The following is a 22,936-nucleotide window of genomic DNA, read 5'->3' as shown; positions in this document are numbered from 1 at the left end:
CTAGCACAGACCAGTCTCAATTTCTCCCAGTTGCAGCTTTGCTCTAGCTTCTTGAAGGAAGTAGCACCTGAGCTGAGTCTTGAGGGTAAAGAAGCACTCTTTGAAGGAGAGGACAAAGGGAATGGCCTCTGGAAACACCTTAAGAGATGGCATGTCAAATTTGGAAATCAAGTGGTGGCTTGATATCTTCTAACCTGCAATGTTTAGCCTGAACAAAAGATTTAGGTAGGACATCAAAACAGTCAAGTTCTATAAGAGGGGAGCTTGGCTGAATTCAGGAAGATCCTTTCTTTTTTATTTTGGAAATTCTAACTCAGACTTTCACCTGCTGTGTGACTGAACAAGTCACTCAAATTTATATCTTGGTTTCCTCATCTGTAAAGGGAGGGTATCAGACTGGATGACCTTAATGTTCCTTCCAGCTCTAAGTCCAGAGACTTAAGACTTTGATTCTTGGGTCCTGCCATGGGCACAAGGAACTGACCTTGATTAGCTTGGCTCCAGAGGCCAGAACCAGGAGAAGATGGAGAAAATGCAACAGGGAAAGGGAAAGTAACAAAGGGGCACATACATACTTTGTATTAGTATTGTCTCTGGAGTCAACAGATAAGCTGACTAGGAGTTGAATTCAAATTCCAGCTCTTTTATTTACTCTTTGTGTCGCAGTTTATTCATTTGCAAAATGAAGGGGTAGAGGGGAGATAACCAGACTACCTCTCTAGTTCCTGAATCAGTAACACTATAATTCAATAACCCAGTGGACTGACAGACCATTTTTCATCTATCCACCAGTATCCAGACATCTTTGCAACTGAGGGCCTAAAACCACAATGGTAGAACGTATAGTCATTAATGGCTTTTAACTCCTTCAGGAAGTAATCTGGGGGTCTCAACTTTGGAGAGAGCCTAGCCTTCCTTTCCAGCTCTAGCTGAGCCTGGTGGATGGAGAGCTCAGTTCAAATCTTACCTCTGCCTCTGTCAGAGGTGGCAGCCATGTGTCCTAGCACCAAACCCTTAACCTTGCTCATCTGAAAAATGAGGAGTCTCAAGGATCTAGTACCTTAAGACACAATCCAAATCCTAACAGTAACAATACAACTGCAATGAAAACTGATGTGTAAATGGCGTTTCAAAGGTTACCAATGGATTTTACATATATATATACATATACACACACACACACACACACACACACACACACACACACACATATATATATATATATATATATATATATATATATATACAGTGCATTAAACCAAAGTGGGCATCTAAGTAAGGCAGTGGATAGAACACCAGGAAGTCAGGAAAATCTGAGTTCAAATCTAGTCTTACGACACTTACTAACTGGGTCCTCATCTGTAAAAATGAGCTGGAGATGGAAATAGCTTAACCACTCCAATGTCTCTGCCAAGAAAACCCCACTGGGGTCATGAAGAGTCAGATATGACTGAAATGACTGAACAACAACAAAATGGAACCAAAATAAATAAAAACCCAGCATAGCATTATTTGTACCACATCACAAGCCAGCGGGCCACATTTATTAGCTATGTTAATTAAAAGATATTTTTGAAAAACAAGCCTACACAAATAGATAATAAGCCCACTACCCACCATCTGTAGGTGGGCAAAGGTGGAGGGGGCAGGAAATTGCTCCTTAAGCAACCCAAGAGTCATAAGCACTATAATTACACTTTAAAGACACTAGCAAATATAGACTTAAGTAGTATCTCTGGAAATTCTGTTGATTGTTCCTTCATGCTAATTCCTGGGTTCTGCCCAGGAGGCCAGCATGGACAAGAGCTTCCCTGGGGTCTCTGCAATCATGGGCAGGCCCTGGATGAAGATCTATAAACAGGTACCTTCCAATGTCACTGATTTTTACCCTGATGCAAAGCTCAGTCTTGCTTCCTTGCTGAGTTTTGAGGGATATAATTTAGTTAATTGGTAACAAACCTCAAAATACACATGTATGTATCTTATGTATGCATTCTCTCTCTCTCTCTCTCTCTCTCTCTCTCTCTCTCTCTCTCTCTCTCTCCACCCCCCCCAGAGCCTCTGAAAGTAAGAGTCAGCCCAGCCAGTAAATCAGTTAGCATCACCAAACTAAGCCCCGTCATACAAATGAAGACAAAAAACAGTTAAAGAGTTTCTTGCAAAGGTTTCTCCATGCAAAGCTTGGTTGAATAGTTTTACCTTAAGTTTCAAGTCTCTCATATAACAGTGGCAAACTCTGACTTTCGAATAGGTCAAATTGCATGTGGATGGCCCTTCTGCAATTTATAATCTCTGTGACTAGTTATTTAAAGGCTTGAGGTTACAGAAAGGAAGTCAGTGACCTCAGGGGAACAAAGACTTTGCTCTACCCTCCCCCCCAAATTCTTTTGTTAGCCTCAGTTTCCTTGACTATAAAAGAAGACAAGATTAGATAAGGAAATCACTAGGGTCAAAAGACAACATGGTGTAGTGGATACTTAGATTGAGGCAACAGAAAGATCTGAATTCAAATCCTGTCTCAGATACTTAGGACACTGATGACTTTGGGCAGTCCTCAGTTACTACTTTTGTAAAATAAGAAAGCTAGATTCAATGGCTTCTAAAATAAAGTCCTTTCTAGTTCTAAATCTGTGATCCTGCCCTGCTCCTCTGATGTCTATGCTCTTAGGGACCTGGCATTCAAAGAAGTGGGTTTCATACCAGCTCTATCATTCACAAGTAATGGGACCTTGGGCATGCTATTAATTAAAGTCTCTGAGCAGCCTCAAATTCCTCACTCATAAATTTGATATAATACAACTGTCACTTTATCTCACACAGTTTCGGGGAGGATCAAATTAGCTAATGCCTCTAAAAGCACTCCATAAATGGAAGCTATCATTATCATCCTCAGCCTCAACCATCATTATCATCATCATCATTATTATTATCATCATTATCATCTGGTGATTTCTCTCTGACCCCCAGGAAGACTGGAGGGTTTTTGTTTCATAAGAGTGGACTCCCAAACTCTCCAATTTGGAAGGTACTCCAGAGGGCAACCCAACTACAGGTCAGCTGATAGCAGAACAAGAATCCCATCTATAACATCCCCAGGAAAGGCTCACATGGCTTCTGCTAAGAGTCTACAATGACAGGGATCTCATTCTTTCCTAAGGCAGCCCATTTCATTTTTGAATGATCCTCATTGTTAGGATATCAAGCCTGAATCTGCCCCTCTGCCACCTCCACCAACATATATATAGTTCTGCACTTTGGGAAGAACCAGAGAAAATTGAATTCCTCTTTCCCAAGACACCCTTCAAAGGGCTTGAAAACAATTCTCATGTCTCCACTGAATCTAAGCTCCCGAAGACTAAACATCTTCAGTTCCCTCATGCAAGCTTAAATTCTTTCCTGGCTGCCATATCCTGGTTTCCCAACATCTTTCCTAAAACATGGTACTCTAACTGAGCGCAACTTTCCAGATGTGGTCTAACCAAGGCAGAGTTCAACAGCACTAGATACTTTTCAATGATTAATGTAGCCTAAGGTCACTAATTCATTGGTGGTGGAGCACAGGATTGGCCCAATCATTTTGGAAAACCATCTGGAATTATGCAAGCAAAGTTACAAAATTGTTTGTACCCTTTGACCCAGGATTTCTACTATTGGGTTTATACCCAAAGGAGGTCATTGACTATAAGAGAAGATCTAATTATGCAAAAGTATTCCTAGCAGCAAAATGTTGGAAACAAACACATGCAGACTGCCCAAGGAATGGCCAGAAACTTTGTTATGTGAACATAAAGGAGTATTACATGCATTGTAAGAAAAGACAGTGTTCAGGCAAATGAGGGAAGGGCTGTATCAAGTGACACAGAATGAAGAAAGAAGAAAGGAAAGAATAATAGACAGCTAGTTTCAAATGGCAACAAAATAGATCAAAATAGTGGATAATGTAGACACTTTTTCATGCGGTTTTGAATTGCTGATGTATGTGAAGAGGGCTTTAATTTTCCACATCTGTGTTGGCATTTTGTTATCATGTGCCTTTGTTGCTTCCAATTTTTTTTTTAGGCAGGTCTTTAGTTTTCAATAAAAGCTCCAGGTCATTAACACTCCCAACTTTCTTTCTGAACAGTGACATTCTTTTAGTTTCTAACCTTGGTTACCTCTCCTTGTGAACTACCCCTCTTTACATGATCTTTTAAATTTGTTAGTCAATCAACTCCTAGCTGACTGGTCTCTTGATGTGCCCCCTACCCCAGCCCCAATTTCTTAATTTGAATCAGCTAATTTGTTGCCATTCTCCTAACCTTCCATGTAAGAAACTACATCCAAATTCCCTTTCTGCTCCCTATTACCTATGAAGCTTAGAGAAAATCAGTTTCCCTCTCTGGCCCTCATTTTCTTCATCTGTGAAAAAAAGGGAATTGTACTAGCTAATTTTGATGGGTCCCTTCTGGCTCTGAATCCAGTGATTCAGTCTCATCTCTGATATGACTAGTATGAACATAGGAAAATCATTTAACTTCTTGGAGACAGTTTCCTTGTCTGTAAAATGAGAGTTCTGGAAAATATGGCCTTTGAGACCCCTTCCACTTCCAGCCTATTAGCCTCCAGTCTTATGATCTTTCTGGGACAATGACCATTGCAGAATTTCAGCCATAGGGTCTGTGGATAGGTAAAGGTCCATCCATGTCCAATTACCTTCTCTGCTACTTTGGAATATAAGGTTTTCTTCCTTTCTACTTGACCAGTCAGTTATTTGGTTAGGGTTAAATTTCTTTATTCGAATATAAGCTCCTAGAAAACAGGGAGTTTTCCAATCATGGTACTTGCATGGGAGAAGACCCTGGAACAAAGATCAGCTTAAATACTTTTCTTGTTGATGGAGTGAATCCTCGCTCCTTACAAAGAAGACCCAACCTATCTCTGATACAGTTTTCATTAAATTGAGAAGTATTAAAATTGGAAGCGAGCTTTGGAGATCATCTTTTTTACCCATGGAGAAACTAAAGTTCATCAAAGAGGAAGCAGTTGACAAGGTTACCCAATGAGTTCCCCAGAATGGGGACTTGAACCAGTGTTGGCCTGTGACTTTTTTGCACTATTCTCATTTACCTGACCCATGGCATCAAGCAACCAGTGACTTTGTCCAGCTCAAGGCCATCATCTCTAAAAGTAAATATGTCCTAAGCAACTGTTTTCAAGATAGCATCAGCTTGGAGATAAGTGATACCAGTCACCTACCTATGTGATGCATGCTTCAAGTCCTCCAAACCTAACAATGTTGGGACTCATTGGCATCAACTCAGAGCTGCTTTTGTTTGCTTTCCTTTTTTTCTTTTTGTAAGACAATGGGGTAAATTGACTTGCCCAAGGCCACACAGCTAGGTAATTATTAAGTGTTTGAGGCTGGATTTGAACTCAGAAACTTCTGACTCCAGGGCTGGTGCTCTATCCACTGTGCCACCTAGCTGCCCTGTTTGACTTTCTTTAATTTCAATCATGGGGGTTGGGGAAGAGGGTGAAGGTATCTCTCTAGAAATAAATGTCAAAAGGGAATATCAAAATTCAAACAGATATGAAAATGTAATCAAGACAGACTAAGAAGTGACCAGGTGGAGGGAAATCACCTCATATCAGGCGTCATGTACATCAGTGTGAGCCACTTATTTTGTGTGACCCTATATGACCCCTCTAGGATCAATAGTTTCTTAATCTACCATATAAAAGGCAAGCTTTACAGTTGTTTATTAAACGAATGAGCAAACATTTGTTTGCTAGATTGAATTGAATCCATAAAATGAAGAGGTGAGATTAGATTGGAGTTCTTAATTTTTTCTGGGTCATAGACTGGACCCTTTATCAGTCTGATAAAACCTATGGACCTCTCTGAGGATAATAGTTTTAAATATAAAAATAAAGGAATAGGATTAAAAGGAATCAAATTATATTAAATGTATTTATCAAAAGATTACAAAACTAAACCCACAAACCTTAGGTTAAGAACTCTGCTACCTGATGATCTCATTGTGTCTTTGTTTGAAGGGCCCTTCCGGCAGAGACGCTCTAAATTCTGAGTCTGTGCTCCAAGATTCCTCCTATTTCTAACATACCATACCTGAAGAATTTCCTCAGTTCAAACAGTCTACATTCTTTTTTTTAAAAGTTTTTGCAAGGCAGTGGAGTTAAGTGACTTGCCCAAGGCCACCCGGCTAGGTCATTATGAAGTGTCTGAGGCTGGATTTGAGCTCAGGTCCTCCTGACTCCAGGGCCGGCGCTCTATCCACTGAGCCATCTAGTCACCCCAAACATTCTATATTCTAAGTCAGGGATGTAGCATTGCCTATTCTAAGGTTCCTTCTTACATTAATGTTTTATACCTGAGAACAAATAGGGCAATGAAATCGGTTCCCTTTGAAGGGATAGTGGGAAAATTCTGGGAAGAACTAACTTCAAATCCAGGAACTTTGGGAAGTTGATGTCAACAGTATTAGACCTCGGTTTTTTCATATGTAAGATGGGGGGAAGGGGAGTCTTAGCTCAAATTTAAATCCCAATGAAGGCTGGGCTCTTACAAAGGGCAGTCAGCCTCCAAAGGAGAAATTTGGTAGCCTGGAAGGAATGGAACCATCTGAGCCATGGATAAAAAGAACCCTCTACTTGTAGTAATGAAACCTAGCTTCTAATTGCTGTCTCTCCTCACTACTGCCTGAGTGAGCCTGATCTATTCACTTTCTTTCCTTTAAACCTTCCCACCTTCCTCTTCTGTAAAAGGAAGTTTGATGTCCATTCAGGCTTTTGTCTAAGAGAATGGAGTCCCAGGAGTGAGATTTGAACCCATACCTTCCTGGCCCCCCACCTAAGATTTGATATTTTTTTTTCCATAAGAACTAAACTTGAAAAAGGCAAAGACAGTAGGAGGCTCAAGACTTGTTCCCTCAAGGAACAGGCCCCCCCCCCCCTCATGGTGACTTCCCAAGACTGAGAATAAGAGAAAGTTAGGGAAGATAGAATCAGGAGCAGGGTCAGCCACTGAAGGGGAAGGGGAAGGGGAAGTGGAAGTGGGGGATGGGTACTGTGGTTTCACAGCTGTCTAAGAAACTAAGCGGGGATTACCAGCTAACCTGATGATAGAGAAAGGAAGGGGGGGAGCTTTGAACAATGTCCTCATATCCAGAAAGCTGACCACCTACAGCTAAGGAGAATCCATTTCTCACATTTCCAACAATTCATAGAACTTCTGTGCTAGAAAATGTCCTTAACCGTTGGAACAAGAACCATAGATATGGGAAGAAACATTAGGATGTTAGAATATGGGATATTACAGTGAATGCAGAAAACAGAACATAAGGACAGGGAGTAGGAGACAGAATATCTGACTAGACAAGGGCCTGAGAATGGAACGTCAGAATTGAGAAGAGCCTTAAAACAGAGAATGTTAGGACTGGGGGAACTGAGAACCTAGACTATGAGAACTGGGAGAGGCCTGAAAATAGAGAATGTTAGGACTGGGGAAACTGAGAACCTAGACTATGAGAACTGGGAGAGGCCTGAAAACAGAGAATGTTAGGACTGGGGAAACTGAGAACCTGGACTATGAGAACTGGGAGAGGCCTGAAAACAGAGAATGTTAGGACTGGGGAAACTGAGAACCTAGACTATGAGAACGGGGAGAGGCCTGAAAACAGAGAATGTTAGGACTAGGAAGGTGCTTAGAACATGGAATGTCAAATCTGGGAGGGGTTTTAAAATATAAAATACCAGAAACAAGAGCAGCAATAAGAGGCATCAGGTTCAGCCTCTTTGTTTTCTGTATAAGGAAACTGAAACTCAAAAGATGGCACCTGTATTCTCTGCAGTCATAAAACAGTCAACCAAAAGACCCAGCTGGTTGATCCATACTCCCAGCCTGAATGTCTTTCCTCAAAATTATGTAGGCCATATTTCTAGAATGTTTTATTTGGAGTTAACTGAGTTGAAAGTATTATCTCTCACCTTTTTTTTTTTAGTTTTTGCAAGGCAAATGGGGTTAAGTGGCTTGCCCAAGGCCACACAGCTAGGTAATTATTGTCTGAGACCAGATTTGAACCCAGGTCCTCCTGACTCCAGGGCCGGTGCTGTCTCTCACCTTTTATACCTGAGAACGATGCCAGGAGGATATTCATTACCTCAGTAATAATAATAATAATAATAATAACAATAATACTAATTTCTCCTTCATTCTTGAAGAAGACAACAACATTGGGGGGGTGATGCCATGACAAATACACAAGAATTAGATTTGAGTGAGGGGGGCTGTGCTAAGTCACCAGCCTCACTTTCTCCTCCAGAGCCATCTGGGATCAGAGGCCAGATAGGAATCAGGAAGACTGGAAATGGCCCTGGAAGGGAGGTAATCAGGATTAAGTGACTTGCCCACAGTCACATTCACATCCAGTGAATATTATGTGTCTGAGGCTGGATTTGAACTTCCATCCTACTGACTCCAAGGCCAGTGCTATATTCAGTATACCATCTTCTGGTCAGTCTTCTTCATTAATGCTCCCTTCTAACTTGGGGCAATTGTGGTCTTGGAGCTCAGGGAGCTAATTTTTGTCATTATCTTTTTTTTTATTTTTGTGACACCAAACTACCAAACAATTCTTTCCCTAGGCCTCAGTCTTCCCATCTATAAAATGAGGAGGTTGGAATTCATTATCTATCTCAATGGTGTCTCCTAGCTTTGACCATTCTCCTTTCATAAGGTCCCTCTCCGCTCTGACATCAAGATGGAAAATCTTCTTAGAGATTAATTTGAGAATAATGGAATGAGTTATTAGGAGAGATAATAAGTTCTCTGTCAAAAGGAGTATTCAAGTGAATGCTAGATGACCACTTGTTGGGGAGATTCATCCTTCAAGTATGAATCGGATTCCCTTCCAACAGCAAGTCTATTTTAATAGACTTCAAAATGTTGTCGAGAAGCATTTATTTCCTAGCCCTTCTTCCTAACAAATTCTATTCACCAAGCAATCAAACGTATCTATTAAGTACCCAATAAATGCCAATATTAGATAAATAAAAAAAGAACCATTCCCTGCCCTCTCCGGATAAGGAAGACTCCGAATTCAGTACCCCTCGACCTTTTCTTCAATTTAGCACAATTAAGAACACTTATAATTAGAAGAACACAGTACACAGTGACTCCAATATTGTGCAATGATCAGCTATAACAGATTGAGCTCTTCTCAGATACCATGATCCAAGACAATTCCAATAGACTCATGATGAAAAAATGCTATCCACATTTGAAGAAAGAGCTATGGAATCTGAATGCAGCTCCAGGCATACTATTTCACTTTGTTTTTTGTTTTCTTTTCTCAGATTTTCCCCTTCTGTTCTGATTCTTCTTTCACAATATGACTAATGTGGAAATAAGTTTAACATGATTGTTCAGATCTGTAACCTCCCTCGGACTGCTTGCTATCTTGAGGGAAGGGGGAAGAAAGGGAAAGAGGGAGAAAAATTTGAAACTCAAACTCTTACAAAAGTGAATGTTGAAAACTATCTTCACATGTAACTGGAAAAAAATAAAATACTATTAAGTACAAAAAAAAAAAGACTGCTCCCAGCACAAAGCCTCAACACTAGATTAAACAGCCAGGATGATTCAGGAACTGCGCAAGTATAGATTTCTTCCTCTGCTTTTAAAAAGCTAGACTATGGTGAAAGATAAATCTCTTTTCTTGTTATGCTGTTTCTTAAAAAAATATACCTCATGTATTGAATTAAGGAATGTACACAGAGCCGCTTCTGGAAGTCCTAAGTCCCACAGAATGTTGGTATTGGAAGTGAATTGGTTGACATATAATGCGATTGCCTTGTTTTAAAGATGGAAAAAGTTGGAACCCAGAGAAGGTAAGTCACCTGGGCAGAACTGCACAGTTAATCCTTGGCAGAGTCACAACCAGTAGATTCTGGTGAAATACCAAGGAAGGGAAAAGACACTGGTGATAGAATTGGCAAGATTTCCCAAAAGCACTTAGGCAAGAAGATGAAGCTAAATCAGGGATCAAGAGACTTGAGTTCTACTCCCAACCATGCCAATGTATGATTTTAAGTCAATTCCTCCTCTTCATTCTGGGTCTCCTTTATCCTAGTCTGTAAAATGAGAGTTGGATTAATGCACTTCTGAGCAGCAGGGATTTGTGTGTGTATGTGTGTGTGTGTGTGGACACACACACACACACACATACACACTAACATTAGAGAAGCTAGATGGTACCACACTTACTAAGTTCAAATCTGACCTCAGACGCTTCCTAGCTATGAAAATCTGGACAAGTAATTTCACCCTCTTTTCCTCAGTTTGCTCATCTGTAAAATGATCAGAAGGAAATGGCAAGCCCCTCCAACATCCCTGTCAAGAAAGATTCCAAATAATGGGGTCATGAAGAGTCAGACTCTACTGAAAAAGGAATGGACTACAAATATTCTAGCATTCTACACTCACGATTTCGTATTCACTGTTCTAAACTCCCTCCTGGCTCTGACAATTCTGTTTTGAGTTCCTATTTCTGATATTCTCTGTTCTATAGTCCTTTCTAGCCCTGATAATCCAGGTTCTAAGCTCCTCCCAAATAGGACATCACATTCTCTATTCTAAAGACCTTTCCAGGTCTGACATTCCATGTTCGAAGTTCCCTCCCAGCTCTAACACTGTGTGACTGTGTATTCTAGGTTCAAAAATACTTTCTAGTGCTATTAATCTGTGTTCTAGGCTTAAATATTCTTCCAAGTCATTAGAGACTCTTTGAACTGACACATTTTATTGGTGCTTGGATCCTCTGGCTTTCAGTCCCATTAACTATTTCAGGAGGGAAAGCTCAATCCATTTCCACCCATTGTTTCTTGTCTCATTTGAAAGTTTTACTTTGAACTGAGTTAAAGTTGTGTTTAAAATTAATTCTCCAATTGTTCTTATGTATTCTGGGTGCAGCACCAATTCTAAAATTGCACATCTGGATATTGATTAAAAGAGAAAACTAACTGATCCTGGGCAACTGATTCAATGCATTCTTGCAACAGAGTCAAGGAAATGTCAGTGTTCTAGCAACGGTCTGGGGGTCAACCCAACTTTCCCAATCAGTGGGAATCCAATACCTTTCCCCGAGCTGACCTTGTCCCTGGGTGCCTACACATCAGCACAATAGAGGACCTTGTTTAATTAAGGTTCTGGCTGACAGGAAACACAAGGCTATGATTTTCTGAGTGGACACCTGCTTCCTTGAATTTTCCCCATCTTTACCAACTGCTCCGTAGAGCATCATCCCCAATAGGGTCATTGAGTCTATGAGCGCCCCAGGGAACCAAAGGAACTTTTCTGAAAATGAACAAAGGAGATGAATGAGTTTCTATTTCAAGATGGATGTCAGACCTAAATGGGAATTCTGACTCCACTGGGTGCCTCCTGGTAAGTTACAATCTCTCTGAGACTCTCTGAGACTCAGTTTCTCTATCTGTGAAAGAATTTATTAAGTACCTGTTCTCAATTGATCATTACCCAAAACTCTGGGAGGCAGCTGCTTTTTATTATCCCAGTTGACAACTGAGGAAACTGAGGCAGATAGCGATTTAATAACGGTGACTTTTGAGATCTTTTTCATCTTTTAACCCACAACCTTATGAATAGTTGAGTTTTACTCTGATTGTCTTCCTTGGTACTTTCCCCTTCATGTTCTATAGGCCACAAATAGACTAGGGAATCTGTTCCATTGCCACAGTAATGTCTGGCCAAGACATTTCAAAGTCTCAACTTCTTCATCTGAAAAATGGGGATAAAAATGCTCCTACACATATATATTAACAAGGCTGGGGTAAAATTAAAGGAGATACTATTTAGAAAAGGGGACTGATTAAACTATATAGCATTAAGCCAAACAGAAAGCAGGGGCCTCCAGTCGAGAACTTGAGGGATGGAGTCAGGAACCTTGGATCTGAATCCTCTCCAACTATTTTTTTGCCCTTGTGGCCTTGGGCAAGTCACTTATTTTCCCTGGATCTCAGTTTCCTCATCTGTATAGCAGGGTAAAGGGAAGGAATTGGACCAGATGATCCCCAAGGTCCTTCCAGCTTTCAATCTAGGCTCTTAAATATCATTGACTCCCATTACCAGTTAGTTGACTGATGGGAAGCCAAAACCTCCCTGAGAAGGCTACACTCCCAAACTAATTTGAAAGCATTTATTAGGCAAAGCTATAGCCCTTTTGTGGGCAATGATTAACTTTACCCTACCCAGAAATACACATGTAGCCTAATTCCTCTGTACCCCAAGCTAGAGTGAGCTTTTTATTTTTCCCTTGTTTTTTTAATTTAACCAAGAATTTAACATTCCAAAAGGTAGATGAAAAAGTGAAACTCGTTGCCTGGTTTCCATTTATATAACTTTTTATATAGTACATCAGCTATTTTCTTTTTTCCAGATACGGGGAGGGATGTAGCTTCCTGGACTAGTATATATTCCTGCGGGAAAATAAATAGAAAACTATGTCTCTCTTCTTAATATATTAGTGCCCTGTAATCCAGACCATATGATCAATAGCCTACAAAAAAATTAAATCAAACTGACAGGCTTAAGCAAAATGCGAAGAAACATTCTCCCCCCCCCAACCCCACAAAAGACTGTGGCGTGTGGAATATTAAAATCACATGCTCTTGTGTTATTAATTTTTCTTTTGGAAGTCGACTAAGAGTTTTCCTGCATGAATTTCTCAATTGGATGTTTACCCATCACACCAAAGGCCTTTTGAAGGGGAATTTCATGCCAAAGCTGTCAGAATAAGCAGTAATCCTGTCATTTGTGGGTCACGGATGCTTCTGGTACCTGAGACAAGGAGTTTCAGGGTTGGAGAAAGCCACTCTATTGTTCCAGTTTTCAGCGAAATCCCAACCCCTGGGGCTGGGCTCCAAAAAGGTAGGTGTGTGTGATCTCTCATTAGCAAAAGCAGATCCCTCACACAATGCAACAGGGGAGGGGAGGGAACCAGAAAATCAAAAATAAACAAAGCCAGGTGTGGGGAGGATGACTTGGGGCACCCCTAACAAGGGATCACAAGAGGTAGTCCGGAAAGTAGAAAGGTAGCTAGATCAAGGAACAGAGTATGTCAGAGAGCTGGAAGGGGGGACCGTCCAAAAATTCTGGGTGAGACGACGACAAAAAGTCAGAGGAGCACCAGATCTAATGATAAGCTAGGCCAACCCCTTCATTTTACAGATGATGAAACTGAGGCTCGGACTTGCTCCAAGTCCCACAGGTAACCATTTAGCAGAACCTGTTCTTCAGTCATTGGATCCAGCCACTTCCACCCAAAGGTTGTCCCCTGGATTTCATTCCTCTCCCTCCACCTAGATTGTTATTTTGTATATATTTTACATCCATATAGAAATTACTTATGTATATTTTTAATTAACAAAGAGGCTACTTTGTAATGTTTTGTATAGATATAAAGGTTACTTTGTATCCATATGGCAACCAATAGAGAGGATGCTTTGCTTGTATTTTATGCATTGTGTATCGATGTGGAAGTTACTTTGTATTTTGTATCAATATAGAAGTTACTTTATATATTTTTTGTATCTGTATCGAGGCTATTCGATTTGTATCAATATGGAGGATGATTTGTTTCTTTCCCTGATAATGTGAAATCTTGTTTTTTCCGTACTTGAAATATATAATATTTGACATATAGATAATTCATAGGATCACCGAGAGTTCAAGGACACTTCAGAGACCACCTGATCTAATGTCCTTAATTTTACAAAGGAGGCAACCGAGGACCAAGGTCACAAAGATTTTCCTATATCCTTTTTTCTTCTCTTTCATATTATTTTTTGTTTATCTTTGATACGAGGCATGGCTTGTTCTAAGCGAGAGGGAACACTGTATCTGAAAGTTAAGATAAAAAACAGTCGATAAAAACACTGAACTACTGTTTATCTATTTCAGCTTTGCCACGATGGTTTCTTTTCAAAATGTCTGCTGTCCTAACCATATCAAAAAGGTAGCGTTTTCCCAAATCTCGTTTCCCCCCTAATAAAAATCTAGAAAATGCTTCAAAATGGCAAGCTCAAGGAGCGGAGGAAAAACAATGAAAGCAACACAGAGACCTGTCAAACGATGGCTTTCCCAAATCACCAAGCTTGTCCCTAGGGACTCCACAACAACAAAGTTTACAATCTCGATTCCCCCTTCCCAGAGAGCTTGCAAAGTACTCTGCTCACTTCCAGCAAGGAGTCTCACCCACATGGGATTCATTTGCTGGGAAGGGGGGTGGGGGGGTGTGATCTGAAGTTTCTCACTATCTCTTCCCCCCCAAAACAAAACCAACCCTTCCAGGTAAACACCAGAGCCCAGGACGCAGTCCCAACAGGCTGGTGGTGAATTGCCCGGGGGGAAGGACTCAGTTTCCCAGGCTGCAGCCCACAGAACCAGGCAGACCTTTTTTCCTTCTTCCTGAAGTTAAGGTTTTAATTTAATTGCTAATCGGCCGAGTAGTGCAAGATAATAAGAGGGGCCCCGGATCGGGTCCACCGAGGCAAGTCCTTTACACAGCAGTTTAACTCCTAATCGCTATTTAGTGCAAGGGGACGGAGAGAAGTTTGCTGACCTCCAGTGACCTCTCTTGCCTCATTTGCATTATTTCACCTAGAGCGGTATGGTCTTAAAGGGGCCAGGCTCTTTTTTTTTTACACCTCCAACTTACCAGCCACCCCCCAGTCACAGTTACAGACATCGGGAGCTCTGGGCAGCTAAAGTGGGACCCCAAGTGGAGGGCAGCCCCCAGGCTTGATCTGGTGCCATCCCGAGGTGCCCGGCTGGGGGGGGGGGCGCCAGAGCGTATAGGAGATGCTGAGGGAGCCCCATGCAAGCTCCCATCTCACCCATCATTTCATCTCCTAAACAGGAGGGGAAATCCCTAGCCTGGGAGGCTGGGGTCCCGGGGTCCCCTTGGTGGGGCTCCGCGGCTCCAGAAGCTCCCGCTCTTGCCCTGCCCCCTCCCAACTTTCCCATACTTCCGACGGAGGCACCAGGCAGGAGCTACAAAGTGAGGACCGCACCCCACCAGTGTGCTCGGGCCCTCCCCCGGTCCTCGGATCAGGGTGCCACTGCCCCCCCATCTGACAGGAGCCCACAGGTCCCAAAGGTAAACTGGGCTCCAGGTGTGAGGGTGCGCCTGGCTGCCACTCGGGCTGGGGGAGGGCACAAGATGTGCTTGGCTCTTCCGGGGGGGGGGGGGCGTCCAGCAAGGGGCGCGGAGGAGGGGAGTGGCCCGGGTCCGGGGGGGGGGGAGACTCCAGGTCGCCCCGTTCAGGTCCCGGCCCCCTCCCCGGCTCCCGGTCCCGGGCCGCTGCGGCCCCTGGCAGAGCTCCCGCCTCCGCAGCGGAGGGGCCGCGGGCGCCCCCGAGGCGGCGGGGCAGGGGCAGGGGCTCACCCATGAACAGGCAGAAGAGGTCGAGGCAGACGAGCAGCACCCGCTTGCGGCCGCCCTTCCGGGGGTTGTTGTTCAGGGCCGGGCTGCCCCCGTTCTTGCTCTCGGGAGGGATCGCCTTGTCGTACTTGTAGTTCTGCATGGTGGCCGCTGCCGGGCCGCCTCCGCCCGGGCTCGGCGCTGCGCTGCTCGCGGCCGCCCGGCCTTCTCCGCAGCCCTCCGAGGCTGCAGCTGGCAGGAGGCGAGGAGGGGCAGGCGGCCGGAAAGCCCCCCCAAACGAGCCCGCAGCCCCTCCCCCGCCCCGGGAAGCCGAGCCCCCAACTCTCCTCCCGGCTCCGAGCGGATCGCAGAGCCGTGCGGGAGCGTGCGTGTGTGCGCGCGGGGCAGGCGCTCCCGGCCGCTGGCCCCCTAATGAATGGAAGCTGGGGGCGCGGGCCGGGCGTCGGGCGGGCCCTGCGGGGCTGCGGCCGCGTCGGAGGCTGCCTGGGCTGCACTGCCGGCGCTCGCTGCCTCTCGGCACTTTTATTTCCCCGGCGACTTCTCCGGCCCCCTCTCCCTCCCTCCTCTCTCTCTCTCCCTCTGTCTCTGTGTCTCTCTCTGTCTCTGTCTCTCTCTCTCTCTCTCTCTGTCTCTCTCTGTTTTTCTCTGTCTCTCTCTCTCTCTCTGTCTCTCTGTCTCTCTCTCTCTCTGCTGCCTCTCGCTGCCTCTCTCTCTCTCTCTCTCTCTCTCTCTTTTTTTAAAGCGGACCTCCTCGCTCGGCTGGGACGGGACTGGCCAAGCTCAGCCCCTTCCTTCGGCTGCCCCAGACGTAGGCTAATTGAGGCCACATTTCCCCCCACCCCCTCTCCTCCCCAAATAAATAAATAAATAAGGGGCTCGGCCAAGGAAAAGTTGTCTGTGGTCGGGAGCCGGGAGCCCCTAGCGTTCAGAGAGGCGAAGCCGTCCCTGCCGAGGGGGCGGGGCGGGGCCGGGAAAGGACACAAACACAGCTCCGGCCGGGGGCGCGGGGAGGACTCCCGGGACCACTGGGGGGGCTGCGGCCTGGGGGGGGCTGGGATCCCAGAGACCCCCCCCCCCGGATGGCCGAGCGCGCCAGCCCAGCCTGGGGCACCGGACCGGGCGAACCGCTTCCACTGGCATTTTTTCAACACTGGGGGGGGGCGGGGGGCGGGGCCGCAAAGCAGCCCAGAAAGTCAGGGAAAAGCGGCTCGGAGGAGGCGGGACTTTGAAGGTTCCTGGATACTTTGTAGCGCTCCTGGGGCGGCCGTGATTGGTCCGTGGGTTGTTTCGTGGGATCCCGCGCAGAGAAGGCGGGGTGAGGATCCGGAGGAGTGTCAGGTCCTTGCCTGTGCCTGGCCAATCGCCTGGCATCTCCGGGGCCCCACGATGTACCTGGACGGGCACCGGGAGCCGGGCAGACAGCTGAAAACAAAACGGCCTTGGCCCCCCCGGGAGTTCACATTCTATGGGGAAACGGCGTGTCCACCCAAGTGAAGGGAAGTCAGCCCAGAGAAATACAGCCCAGTGGGCCAAAGGCAAGGGGGCAGGACGCGGCTTGGGGGCAAGGCCTTGTGCCACTTTGAATTGGGGGAAGCAGATGGCGTGCCTTCGCACCCAGGGACTGGAGGAGGGCAGCATTCCCTCCCCCGATGTCACTGGGCACCAACTCTGCAGCTTTACAGGAAAAAAAAGTGGGGGTGGGAGGGGCCTGTAGGGGATCCCCAGACGTTATGTGCTTGGGTCAGAACTCGAACTCAGATCTTTCTAAGACTGAAGCCGTCTCAAGCAAATAGGGAGTCCTGCTTCATTAAACGTCCTCGATGTTTCAGGTCCCTAGGGGACCGGGACAAAGAACGAACTGACCCTTGTCAGAAACGGACTTCTCATTCTGCTCTCTCTCCCATGATAAAGTCACTGCTTGTCCCAGTGTTTTGTCTCGGCCCTCACGCTGCCAAGAGGAAAGGGGCCAGGACAGGAAAAAAATCGGAATTTGAATTCGATCCTCCAACTTCCTCAACCCCAAACAATGTGCAAGCCTCCCCCTTTCCTTAACTTGACTTTAGCCAGCATGTTCAAATCCGGGATCTGCCATTTTGCTATTTTCAGTTGAGTTGATCATACTCTAAGTTAAGCATGCCTGCCTCAGAATGTGGAGAGAACCTAGGAGAAAAACCCCTACTTACCTTGGCATTCGATGCCCTTTATACTTTAACCTTTCCAGACTATTTTTATTTTATCCCCTTTCAAAACCTTTAGGTTTCAGTCTCACTGGTTTTGAGGATATTTCTACCACCCATCTTCCCATCTCCTACCTTCCTCCATTTCTCCCAGCAGACCTCCCAGCCTGAATGAGCTCCCTTCTCTAGAACTGTTGACGATTCTATGAAGATGTCACTAAACCTCTCCTGATTCCACCCCTTAATTTTTCCCAAGGATTAGTCTTTTCCCTCTTATTTCTTTTCTTCAAGCTTTACTTTAGACAGTTAAATGACTCAGTTGATAAGAGTGCTAGCCTGGAAGTCCAAAGACAGATTTTTTTTTAGGTTTTTGCTAGGCAATGGGGTTAAGTGACTTGCCCAAGGCCACACAGCTAGGTAATTCTTAAGTGTCTGAGGCCATATTTGAACTCAGGTCCTCCTGACTCTAGGGCCGCCCCCCAACGACATATTTAAACTCAACCTCAGATACTTATTAATAGCTCTCCAATCCTAGGCAAGTCACTTAATGTCTATTTGCCTCACTTTCCTATACTGAAAAAATGGAATAAGACTAGCACCTGCCTCCCAAGGTTATGGTGATGAACAAATAAGATATTTGTATACAAAAACTAGTTATTTTGTTAGTATTGTTAATCATGGAATCATAGAATTAAAGCTGAAAGGGACCACGGAAGTCAGGTCCAAACTCTTTATTTTACAGATTAGGCACCTGAGGCCAAGGGAATGGAAGTGACTTGTCCAAGGTCACTTAGGTAGAAAGGCAAGGTTTTAATTCAGTATTTTTTTTTATTAAAGAGGCAATGAAGAAGACAGTCTTTGAGGGAAGGAAGAATATTATGTTTGTCTTCTACCTTCAGCACCTGGAACATGGTATTGGGCTTTTTCAATTGAATTAAATAGTAGCCTTCAAGTGTACTGTGCACGGTGCCTTCAAGTTTCGACCTTTGTAAACTTCAGGATGATATCAACCCACCACGAAGTTCAATGAAGGGACCTTAGAGATCACGTCATCTAACCTCCTTGATTTTCCAAACAAAGAACCAGGCAAAAGGAGATGATGTGTAACTCACATTAAATGCCGAAGCGTTTGGATCTATGTGCTTAGAAGTCAAAGTCAGTGTGCCCTTCCCACTCTCCCAAGCTCTAGTCTAGATCCTTTGAAGAATCTGAACCTAGGTCTCCCCGGATTTCTAACCCAAAATACCCTTTCCCCCACATCCTGCTGTCTCTCTCATTATTAGCAGTTTAATGAGCTGCCTTGGCCAGGACACAAGAACTCAATGGTCAGAGCTCAGATGCTATTTTGAAGTAATGGTCTCACATAACCAAGCCCAAAGTAATCCCTGTTGAAGCAGCAGGTCCTGTCAGTAATCACAATGACGATTTTCCTCTATTAACCCTCACTAATGGGAGAATGGGGCAGTAGGGTGGTGTCAGAGTGCAAAGAGATCTGGGCCTAGTGTCAGAAAGACTCATCTTCCAAAGTTCAAATCTAGCCACAGGGATTTAGTAGCTGTGTGAACAGAAGTATGTCACTGGGTCCTGTTTGCCTCAGTTTCCTCATCTGTAAAATGAGCTAGAGAAGGAAATGACAAGTCCCTCTAATAAGTCCAAGGAAACTCCCAAAGGGATAATGGAGAGTCTGGCATGGCTGGAAAGATTAAAAATAACGACCACCTGTCATTCATGGGTCTTAATCATAATTTGCCTACTTGGATTATTTCATTTTTGTGAGATAAGATATATGTTCTGAAATGCTCAAGGAAGATGAATCATAGATTGAGAGCTGGAAGGGACTTCCGAGAATGGGCACAGAGTTTAAACCTTTCATTTTATAGTTAAGGATACCAAGACCAAGACTTGACTAGGGTCACAGAGCATGAGTCAGAGGAGCAATTTGAACCCAGGTCCTCAAGTAGTCAGTGTTCTTTCCATTACACCTGGTTACCTCACCCTAAATCACATGTCCAGGCTAATACTAACAAAAATCATTATATAGTATTGGGAGTTTGCTATGAAATCTGCAGTTTGACTGGGTAAATGCAACGACAACAAAAACACCGAAACCTTTTAAATCTCTGGGGGCTTTAGTTTCCCTGTCTATAAAATTAGATTTTTCTCTGAGGTCTCTTCCATCTTTGACATTCTGTGATTTGAAATTCAAACTGTGGGTACACAGTTCTCCTTTTTGGCCACATTTCACAGGAATTCCCCATAGTTCAAAAGCTGCTGTTAATAGAAGCTGATCTGTTCTCAGACCAAATGGGCCATTTGGCAGCATGTGTGTGAGTATAGGTGCCTGTGAGGGGTGTGCAAGAGGAAAGGAAAATAGGTACATGCTCAATGAAGGCAAATCAATTAAATAGTTCTTTTTTAAGAAAAAGTAACTTAATATTTTTCAGGTGGCAAGCAAATCTTTAATAATGAGATTGGTTTCTAATTATAATGCAGGCTACATTATTCCACATAATAAAATTTTGACAAAATCTCCCCAAGATTTAGAGATTGGAAGTACCAGCATCTGAGTTGCAACTAGGGTAGGAAACTGGGGCTGTGTCCTAGGTCACTTAACTTTAGGAGGGCATAATCATTTAGACTCTAGCAGATGATGAACAATTGAGTTTAGTACCTAGTTAGTAAAACTTATTAGGCAAAATAGGAAATTGCCAGATGTTTTAATCTCTGATAGCTGTAATTCAGGTGAAGTCCTTCTGGATCATCCTGCCTGATCACCCTCATGATGTCTCTGGAAATGACCTATTCTGGACATGAAGTCTGGACATGAATTTGTAAGTTCTGGGTCTGTCCCCAATTTCCAAATAAATTATTAAATTAAATTGTATTAAATTAAATAATAATAATTTAATTTAATATTTAATAAATATTAATGAAATAAATAAAAATTTATTAAATAAAAATTTGCTTTGAGAATATATTTCTTTCTGTCTACCTGGAACTTTTTTTGTGAAGTTTATATCCCACATCAAAATTTCTAACTACAACTCTGACCACGCCGTCAGTGTAGCATAATGGATAGGGAGAATGGTTTGGAATCAGCAAGACCTAACTTCTGATTTCAGTTCTGATATTATCTACTCAGTTTCTTTGGACCTCTGTTTTCTTATCTATAAAATAGGGACAATAATTCATATAACTTCTACTTGCTGGGGTTGTTGTGAACTGAGGGGCTGTATATTCATATGTGTGTATTTGATACATATATACATGTATTAAACTTTACATTTTCAAATAGACATTAAAAATCAAAATCTAGCCTTCCTGTATAAATGTTTTTTTTTTCTGTAGCCCCTCAAATCCCTTGCTGAGCTCTTTAAAGGGTCATTGTGTAGAGATGGTGGATGTCAGCTTCCATTACCCAGTGTTTGGGCTTCATGAGCTCCATTCAATTCCCCATTAAAAAGGGAGGAAAATCTGTTATTGCAGCAACAAATAAAAGGGAAGTTGATGGGTGTTTAATTTAGAGTTTTCTATTTCCCTTTACAAGACTCTGTAGGCTATAAACTTTTACATTTTCATAACAAAACTGCTCACAGCATTAGACACATGCAACTGCATACAAAAAAGTGTTACATTTGGAGAACTTTTCTAGGACAAGAAACACTGGAGATAGCCATTAAAAATAATTCTTACAAGCCATCCGTATAGCGTCAACTTCACTTTAAGTAAGCGTGAGAAAAATCAAGGCACCAGAGTGGAAGAAAACATTGACCCCGGAGTTGGGAGATCTGGGTTTGAATCTCTATTGATCAGCCAACCAACTTCCTAGGCATCTTCCCATCTTACTGCCTGCTCTCTGGGTGGGTCCATCATCCTCATTCCCTTCCCACTGAAACCTTGGATTCTGTCCTGGGAAGCCAGGTTCTACAAAGCCCTGAAGAGCTGACCACTTTAAAGACAGCAACAGTCCTCTCTCCAGAATCTGTCCCAAGGTACTTCTGTTTGGGACTTCCTTTGAAGAAGAAGATCTTTTCCTCCTTCCCCAGCACCTATGACAACAAGAACACATTGGACTCAAAACCAAGATCTGGCTGCATTCTACTTTTATCCCTGAGCAGAAGTGACCAAACAGCAATCTTAAGATGCACTTTTCCAGCCTGGGAAGCAACTTTGCATGGTTGGAAAGGTCTCCGAGATGTCTAAGGTCAGAAAGATGAACCAGGGGGTCAGGAACCTTGAGAGAATTAATAAGACAGAACTAAGATGAGGTTGAAATGCCCAATCCAATTAAATATCCCATGGAATATTGCATGTTTTCATAGTTTAAATATCAAACTCCCAGAGGAACCTAAGAAAAGTTGTAGGTTATTATAAATGTTTTAGGTCTCTGTCAATGCAAACTTATGAAGTTTTTATGCTTTCAGCATTTTTTATGTTTAGAGGAAATTAATCATTGTCCTAGAAGACCTACTCTACACTGTCTGTTGTAGGTTCTTTTTTAAAATTTTTCCTCTTTGGGGAGAACCAGGATATAAGCCAGACCTAAGGGGTGGATGTATAATAAGCCAAAAAAGAAAAAAAAAGTCAATCCATGTCCCCCCCACCCCCCAATTCAGGATAGAACCTAAATAATAAAGATGCAATTGAACAGGCTTGGTATGGTGTTTTTTTTTGTTTTTCTGTGGTAGGTGATTTAACCTCAATTAATAATTGATAATATAATTAGTATTAATTATTAATAATTGATATTTGAAGTAGCAGGGATAAAAAGAAAAGGACTACCATACTTCAAAGGATTCCTGATCTCACTTGGGGTGAGGAGTTGGGGAAATGGGATCTACCTTCAGTTATGGAAATTACTTTATATCTTAAGTAGGTTAGTCTTAGATCTAGAGTTCTTTTCTTTTCTTTTTAGTTTTTTGCAAGGCAATGGCATTAAGTGGCTTGCCCAAGACCACACAGCTAGGTCATGATTAAGTGTTTGAGGCCGAATTTGGACTCAGGTCCTCCTGACTCCAGGGTGAGTGCTCTATCCACTGGGCCACCTAGCCGCCCCAGATCTAGAGTTCAAAGGACCTTGGAGGCCTCATTTTTAGATAAGGAAATGGAGGTATCCAGAGTGAAGTGATTTACTTGTTCAGGATTATAGTTAGAAAGTATGTGAGATTAGGTTTGAACTCAGGAAGATGAGTCCTCCTGACTGCAGGTCCTTACTCTACCCACTGAACCATCTAGCTGCTCTTTACATATACATTTATGTTTGTGTGTATAAATATAAATGTGCATATTAGATTTACATGT

At 43.3% G+C, this 22,936-nt stretch overlaps 1 protein-coding gene across 1 annotated transcript in view; it reads right to left on the bottom strand.

The window, feature by feature from the left end:
* Positions 1-15,747, bottom strand: part of PLPP3 (phospholipid phosphatase 3) — a 77,153-nt gene extending 61,406 nt beyond the window's left edge. The window contains exon 1 of the mRNA XM_074221343.1: positions 15,462-15,747. Within this exon, the coding sequence (XP_074077444.1) occupies positions 15,462-15,600 (139 nt within the window). The 5' untranslated portion in view covers positions 15,601-15,747. The remainder of the gene's footprint in view (positions 1-15,461) is intronic.
* Positions 15,748-22,936: the final 7,189 nt, after the last annotated feature.

Source organism: Macrotis lagotis, chromosome 2 (genome assembly GCF_037893015.1).
Source record: "Macrotis lagotis isolate mMagLag1 chromosome 2, bilby.v1.9.chrom.fasta, whole genome shotgun sequence".
Lineage (NCBI taxonomy): Eukaryota > Metazoa > Chordata > Mammalia > Peramelemorphia > Peramelidae > Macrotis > Macrotis lagotis.
This window is presented reverse-complemented; position numbering and strand designations above follow the sequence as displayed.